The 8,397-nt window shown below is 36.8% G+C and overlaps 1 protein-coding gene across 2 annotated transcripts in view; it reads left to right on the forward strand.

The window, feature by feature from the left end:
- The window catches only part of MBP (myelin basic protein), a 95,848-nt gene extending 87,948 nt beyond the window's left edge, over positions 1-7,900 (forward strand). Inside the window, exons 3-6 of one of the 2 annotated variants that reach the window (XM_009578644.1) lie at positions 417-524; positions 1,799-1,834; positions 3,429-3,554; positions 6,091-7,900. In XM_009578644.1, the coding sequence (XP_009576939.1) occupies positions 417-524; positions 1,799-1,834; positions 3,429-3,554; positions 6,091-6,147 (327 nt within the window). In that variant the 3' untranslated portion in view covers positions 6,148-7,900. Of the gene's footprint in view, positions 1-416; positions 525-1,798; positions 1,835-2,429; positions 2,463-3,428; positions 3,555-6,090 lie in introns of both variants that reach the window. The other variant, XM_009578645.1, reaches the window with a different exon arrangement.
- The last annotated feature ends 497 nt before the right edge of the window (positions 7,901-8,397 follow it).

Raw genomic sequence — 8,397 nt, forward strand, 5'->3', positions numbered from 1 at the left:
CTGCTCTCACATGGAGAATGACCCCGCGTAATTTTAAGTTTTTCTCCATTTCAGGTTTAATTTCTGAAATTACATTCTACGCTCCTACTTACGAAAAAAGGAAAATGATAAGGTTTCTGTTATCAGAACTTTCCAATAACAAGTTTAATTCCACACTGGGCTGTAATGTTAAAAACACATACACCCACATATATATATACATTTATATGCACAACATATACATACTGTGTATTTGCCATTGTATTAAAAAAATCATTCCTTCACAGCACTGACAACCTTAGATTGCAATCTCTGTAGATTTCTGAGGCATTTTTCTCTTCTTTTCATTCCTGGTGAAAACGACTCTTCCCTTCATACAGTCGCCGATTATCTTTCCTTCCTAGCTGACTTGGCAATATGCCTATTCTGCTTTTCAGGACATACATGCAGCCAGGGCTAGCCACCACGTAGGGTCCATCCCCCAGAGATCTCAGCATGGCCGGCCTGGTGACGACAACCCCGTAGTCCACTTCTTCAAGAACATTGTAAGTCTCCTCTCTTCTTCTTACGTACTAGAAGGAAATATTTTCTTTAGGATCCATCAGTTACCAAACACTCCCCAATCATTAGCCATTACGCTGAGCCTCGTGAATTGTACTGTGCCTTTGAGCTCATCGTGCCATTCGATGCAAAAAAAAATTTTACCTGGAAACACAAACAATACTGAAATGCTACAAAGAAGTGGGTGAACCCTCCATTAGCACAGTCAAATTTCAACAACCACCATTACAATTATACAGCTTCACCACTTACAGGTTTTGTCCTTGTGCAATCAGCACTGGCTGTATTTAGGCAGGTCTTCTGCTTAAAAACAGACAAAAATCCAGTACGTTCTAGGCAAAGCCTAAGACAGCAGAGGAGCTTCTCAGTGCAATTGCTTAGATAGCACTTAATGGACATGCTAAGTTTACTCCCAAATATGAAACAGCTTATACTTTTGGATGTCATTTGAAACCATAAGCAAAACAGCCCAACATTTTTTCCTGATGATTTCATTTAAGATAACAGCAATTTTGTTCAAGCTCTGAAATTGGCTGGTTTTACACCAATAAGGAGTTTTCACAGAAAATATCCAGGAAAGATGGAATTTCCTCAGATACTAAATTCTTGAGCACTGTGTGAATACATAATGAAATGTAGTACTCTATTTAAAACACTGTTCCGTGACTATCCAGAAAGAGAGACTCTACATATTGCACTTGCCATACTTTTGATTTGATCTGTACAGGTACTCCTACCAAATTTATTTTTCAGGGTTTTTTTTTCTGAAACAGAAGTCTCAATATTTTGATGCCCAAATGCTGAATAAAGAACCTCCAAAACATAACGGTAGCCTTAACCGGGACAGAAGTATTTGAAGTACCACAGTCTCTCTTAAGAACCACCTTCACAGATCAATTTTCCCAATGCTGACATCCAAAAACGTGAAAGTAACATGCCATCTGCTTGGAGTAGAACATGGCCATCATTGGATCTGAAGTGCAAGACCTACAATAGGTTTAAAAAAAAAAAACAACACCCCTCAATAATGAGAACATTTTTATGATGGGAAAATTAACCCATACTATGATTCATTTTTGAGCTATCCTTTAACAATGGGCATTCTGAAATATTCACGTGGCAATAAAGACAAGGATGAAATTAAACAATAACTGATGGATAAGGCCTACTAACTCATAGATAACACGCAAAAGGCTTTTGATGATTCTCTACATTTACTGTTGCCTTGGTATTACAACTTTTTTGTGTTGGTTTTTAGGTCTCGCCCCGTACACCTCCCCCAATGCAAGCAAAGGTAAGCGTTTTCAGGGGTTCATGCAACGTCCAAGATTTTCTTGTGGGCTCATTTATACCAATTCAGCTGCTAGCCTGACTCATTTTCTTCAATGGCATTAAGTAAAAAGCTGGAGTTATCACTGGGAATATTTAAAGCAAGGGACTAAGACAGAAATGCCATGGTTCTCTTCCTCCCGCACTTCCTGACTTGCTGCATGACATGTAACAAATTAAAGCTACTTGCAGGGATTTTCATATTCAATTTATGTTGTGATTGCTTTTTGTAATAAACTAATAATAGGTAATGCTTTCAAACAAGCCTCACCCACCAGGAACTGTCCTTATATTTACTAAGCTCAGCTGGCTTCTAAAGTACATAACACTGTTAAACCATGGCTAGTGAAGTCAGCTCTTGTAATTATAATAAAGAATTTTGCCTTTTTTGTTTCATGGAATGACTGTAAACGCAATTGTTGTTTTCAACTCCTGCCTCATTATCTGGCCAGTATTTCATTATTTTTACTGCATTTTCACCACCTTCTGTGTACGGTACACCCAGATGCTATGTTCCATAGTGATCATCATGTCATTGTTTCTATTTCTTGCATGTACAGGGAAGAGGATTATCCCTCACCAGATTTAGCTGGGTAGGTGATGAATGTGCTTTCAGTAACAGCCATTTTATTTACCAGGCCAAAGCGTATCTTGCTCCATTGCCTCAAGCTGCTGCAGCAACGTGATAATTTTGTCTCAATTTTGCTATTTTGCTTTTCCTGTACCATATTCCTCCCTCCTCCTACAGCACTTTAAGATGGTAATTTTGTTGCTTGCTTTATCCAGCTACTTGACAGCCATGCAGCGATAATTTCTTTTGCTTTAGCACGAAGGGAGCAAAATCCACTGCATGGCAAAGCTCTCTTAAAGACTCCTGGAAGACTCATCTGCTGCATTTTTATTTTCCTGGGAAGGACAAAAATGGGAGGGAGGGCTGGACGAGATGGGCGCTTATTCCACAGTTCCAATTGCTCTTATACAGTAAAGTCTGCAAAACTAACACTGTCACTAATTCACATATTTTGTCCCCCCTTCCCTTGCAACCCCTTTCAGTAAGAAGTGATCTGCCTAAGCAGTTATTAGACAAGTTCTTCCTGCAGTTATCACAACTAATTAAATTCTACTTCTCTACCACAGGTTTGATTTTATACAAGATGGACATGTAAATTACTTGCATTTTAAGACAAAATATTAAAGCCTTCAAGCCATTAAGTATTTCTTTCACTATCAGAAGACCACAAATTAGTTCACATTTGACATCTTAGAACTCGTGACATTGAAACATTTTAAGTTTTGTCATGCAGGTTAACCTTCTGAGTATCCATTTTTCGATTATTAATTCCTCTTTTACAGATTGGTGCTTCCCTCAGATTTGAGTATATTCAGATAATTTCCTAACATTTTCCTTCATCCTTGTTTATTACGCAAAACATTATTTTATTCCAACACCTCTAAATTTCTCATTTGAGTATTACATTTCAGTGATCACAAACAAAGATTACAATGTGCATAGTTTGAATGTGATAATTTGCTCTCTATATATAAATCTTTCTTTGCAGGGTGGTGAAGGACACAAGCCAGGATATGGAGGAAGTGGAAAATTCTATGAGCATAAATCTGCTCACAAGGGACATAAGGGATCCTATCATGAGGGCCAGGGCACTCTTTCCAAAATCTTTAAACTGGTAAAGTACAATTGAACTTACTTTAAGTACAAAAAATTGAGCCCAGGAAAAAGAGAAGCCAAACCTCTCCACAACCTGCCATGTTTGAAACAACCACATTTCCTTAAAGCTTCTGAAGGAACTAGATTTGCAGGATAAAACAGAAGGTTATCTCATGGCCTAATAAGCACTTACATGATAGGAAACAACGATAAAAATACAGTCAGTTACCATCAGGAAAGAAGGTAAGTCCACAAAGTCCCACAAAGACCCGCACCAGGATCTGTGCTGTTACTGATCTCACAAATGACCTGGAACACAGAAGATGCACGGGGTGACACAGCTTGCTGCTGCTGCTAAATTATCTAGAATAGTGAAAGTGAAAGCAAACTGATAAGCTGCAGAATGGTAGTACAGGGCAGTGTTGGACATATACTTGGTTGAGATGCAGTAACAACTTGAGCAGCCCCTGCTTCTTCCCACCCCAGGTGGGAGAACTCCTACAGTGTGTCAGTACAGCGAGTTGCGACACCACATAGTCAGGCAAATTAGAAAACTGTGTCATATGAAAAATAAACATTTTGTCAAGATTATCTTTAATCTGGTTCAGTTCACCATTTCGAGTCACTGCACAGCCCCACCAACACAGCTAATAAATGAAAACAGAACAGTCGTGAGGATTTTTCACGTTCCACGTCAGGAAAAGCACATCATATCCATTGGCAGCTACTTTAACTAGACTGTATTTTTCCTCAAAGGTAGAGAAGTATTCACAGGTAACAAATCATCTAGTATACTGTTCGCACATGAAGAATGCAATCAGCAGTAATCTTAACTTCAAGACAGAAGGTCTGAGATCCCATTAGCAGAGCTGATTATCTCAAACTCTTACTACTCTTACTCTCCAACAGGAGACATAACAGCACCATCACCCGTAGCAAAAATACATTTTTATCTCTTACGTGGTCTAGGGTACGTATCTTTCATTGCAGAGCTGTTTTTCAAACATATGCAGCACCATGTGACACCTTGCAAACTCCAGGGAGGTAGTAAGAATTCTTATGTTGCAATTTAAGAAAAGGAATGAGCTCTTCAGAGGTCCAGGTAAAAATCAAACAGTTACCTTTAAGTCTAATTTTCACGCTGTGCACTCGTAGACTTTTAGTGGAGTTCAGATACACCAACAATGCCACGGCTATATACTGACATTATTTGTAAAATTTCTTTTGAACATCTGAAAATAGCCGATAATAATCTCTCCCAAAATCTAACATTCTCTTTTTTACATAACCATCACAACTATTTTAGCTTGGATTTATATGTATATGATGATATACATATACCAATTCTACTTTTTAGATAGCCTTTTCCAAGCCATTATAACTTTCGGAACTCATATCAGAGTTTTACTCAGGCCCATTTAATTTGGACCCATTGTTTATAGCAGGAGGCATTAATAACTATTTCTTTATATAACTTTACAGTCTTTTACAATAAAAAAGTTTTCCATTCTTTAAGATAACTTTGAAAGAAAAAAAGCCAATTATGTAATGGATTACACTAAATTTTCCTTGAAATAGTTCAGTAAAACTAAGGCGGGAGCACTGAAAGATGAGAAGAATATAAATAAAGAAAACAAAATCCCAAAGTATACATATGCTTAATTTTTTTTGAAGTAAACAGTTCAGTCATCAACTGATTACAGTAACAACTACCACACTATCTCACATTTGTGGTCATAAGTGTACCATTCAAGATTTGCCTAGAAAGTTGCTAAACCTACAGGAAAAGACACCGAGTTAGCCTAATCTTAAGTTCCAAAAATGAAACACCAAAATTTTAGCTTGGATCATCTTTGCTATAAAACTGCTGTAAGGCTTTTCTCAATTGCCGATTTATGAATTGTCACGAAGTTCGATGTTTTCGTATTATTTGTAAAAATAGGCCAGGTTTCAGCCCTTTATCTTTTCTTAGTTTTTTCCTGTATTTGCATCTGAGCTTTCCATACAAGACTGATGTTGATATAATCACATTAACAATTTACCCTAATAAATATTACAGAATAAAATTATTACATTTCAAGTGTTTCAGATGTGAGACTAGTACAACTGGTATGCAAGGTTTGGAGTTTTTGGTTTGGTTTTTTGTTGTTGTTGTTGTTGTTTGTGGGTTTGTTTTGTTTTGTTTTTTAAGTATACATACAGTTCAGGGGTAGCCATAAAAATGAAAATTTCCAAGATGCCCAAGTAAATAAATTGCTTTCATTAGGAAGGGCACAATAAGAACATGCACCTACAAATAATTCATGTGAGACTGTCTAGCCCTGTATGAGAGATTTAATGAGAGTAAATTAATCCTATGTGAAAATATATGAAAAGCAATCATCTCTTTGAAGTGAACATTCCAGTAATATTTAGCAATATACTAAGGCCACTGCAAGCCATTTTCATTAGGTAATATTTAAAATTTTCTCATACTACAGATTGATGTTTTTTAGTTTATAGCCCCAAATATACAGTACTTTTTAATTAACTTAACTCTGCTCTTCCCTCCACAGGGAGGCTCTGGCTCCCGACCTGGATCGCGGTCTGGTTCACCAGTTGCTAGGCGCTGAAGCTCTAAGATGCCATCCAAGGATCATGTACTCTGCTTCATAATGTAACTGCCTTAAAATTAGTAACAACTGCAACAATTACCTAGATAGATGCAATCCATTACTTAATGCCAATTAGGTTCTGCATGCAGTAGATTACACAAACTTCTATTGGCAATCCCTGACCAACAGTTGAATGAAAGGAACGCAAAAAGTAGCTTTACTAGATGTTTTCCTTATTTTATGTGAAGTAACAAGATCTCTGACTTACTCATTCTTCTTCAGGATGCCCTAACTGTATGCTGGACTTCATTATTTCTCCCAAGCACCTAATTTGAGCTCAAGTCTTCTGGTTTTGTTTTAGTGAATATCAGAATTACAAATAAAGAGCTAATGTCTTGGATACTGAGCACTGCTGTTAATGAATTTCTGAGACACTGCTGTTAAAAAAAAATCCACATGTGCAGAAGTTGTAAGGACTGTTTATCCAAATACTTTTTTTGATTTGGTTTTTCTTTTTTTTTGGTTGGTTTTGTTTTGTTTTAATCTTCCTTCTCTCACTCACAGAATAATTTATTTTCATAACAGGATTAGGCAGTCATGGAAAGGTTTACCAAACATTGGGAGTTCAAGGTATGTGAAGTGTGGGAGGGGGCAGATGTTGTAGAATCAATATGATGCAGAGCAGTAACAAGGAAATTCTTTCCATACCATGAATTGCTCATCGCATCCAAACCATTAGAATTAAGAGCAGATGAGGGAGAGAAAGAGGATTTAAAATTTGAGTTAGACTCATGTTAAGAAACAAGGGATATTCCCAGAGAAGAAACATCTAAGATTGCACAAGTGACCACTGGACGTCACTGGTGCTCCACACAAACTCTGCTGCAACAGCATTAACCTTGCAGTACAATAAGTAAGTGAATAAACATATAAACAAACAAGTCTAATTTTTGAAAGAGAGCCCTTCAGTACTGGTATCTCAGATAGTCCTGCACATCTCACGTTAGAATTTCATATCTTTCTCTTGCTATTGCAGCAGTGTTACATTTGGTCGGCTCATCTTTTGCCTGAGTAACATCTGGATGCCTACTAAAGGCAGTGCACCAAAGCAAATTCATAGTAAACTACTGTGAACATTTAACTGTTGTACTGTAGTTGCCTTATAGAAATAAATGATAGCTGAGTTAGATTTAGATATTAATTGTTCACAAATTACTAAAACGAATGTGTGGCAATGGTATTTCCAACCACACTTAGGGAAATAAAAGGCTCTTCTGAATTGCACTGTTTTATTACTTAAACTTACCACTTCTTCAAGCTGTCATCTAAGTGTCTGATTAATGATTTTATTTTTTTAGTTTTAGCCTACGCATTGTAGACTACAGTTAATGCTTCCCAGGTTGAAACTGCATTCCTAATAAATGCCCAGTAAATGTTACCTATAAATATGTATGTTAATTGTATTTCACATCTAAATCTATTGTAGGTTTAAATCAGTGTCCATTAATATGAAGCAATGAAAGATGAGAGGATAGAAAATACATAGAGACTAAAAAAAACCAAACCCAACAAAATTATTAAGCATACACACACGTTATTACATCTTCTATTACCTACATTGGTTGCTATGTGTATTTTTCTATTGTAGCTTCATTCAGATGTATACTCTGCAACGTAATAGTTGATTTAATTTGAATACGTATTGTTCTTATAGGAACACAGCTTTTAAAAAAATTCATTATTGAAATAAAGTAATCAACTTGAAATGAAACTTGGACCAATTTTGTCTTTTCTAACAGAGAAGATCGTATATATAAAGTTCTGTGGGTTTTTTTTCACAATTTATGAATAATGTTCAGACACCAGAAAACGACACTTTGGGACCCAGGATCCAGTTGCCCACGCACAGGCTTCTAGTGACATTGCTGGTGACTTAGCGTGGCCCACAAGGCTAGCAATATGACACAGGATTTATGGGAGACCAGTGTCTCTCAAGTGGCAGCTAGAGGCCAGGGGATATTGCAAACCATAAAATGCCTATGTACAGGTAATAAAATCCCATCCTTCATAAACATGTATAGCACAAAGTATCTTCTTTGAACAGTGTATGTGAAAATCAAGTTGTTTTTTAAAGCAGCCTTCAAAAATAGGAAAGAATATTTAAGGTACAAAAAAAAGAGAAATACATCTTTCAAAATACTGCACTTTAGAACTACAGAACTTATCCAAAGCTTCTTCCTTGCCTTCATCACTCTGCTTTCCCCTCAG

Source organism: Fulmarus glacialis, unplaced genomic scaffold (assembly GCF_000690835.1).
Source record: "Fulmarus glacialis isolate BGI_N327 unplaced genomic scaffold, ASM69083v1 scaffold39965, whole genome shotgun sequence".
NCBI lineage: Eukaryota > Metazoa > Chordata > Aves > Procellariiformes > Procellariidae > Fulmarus > Fulmarus glacialis.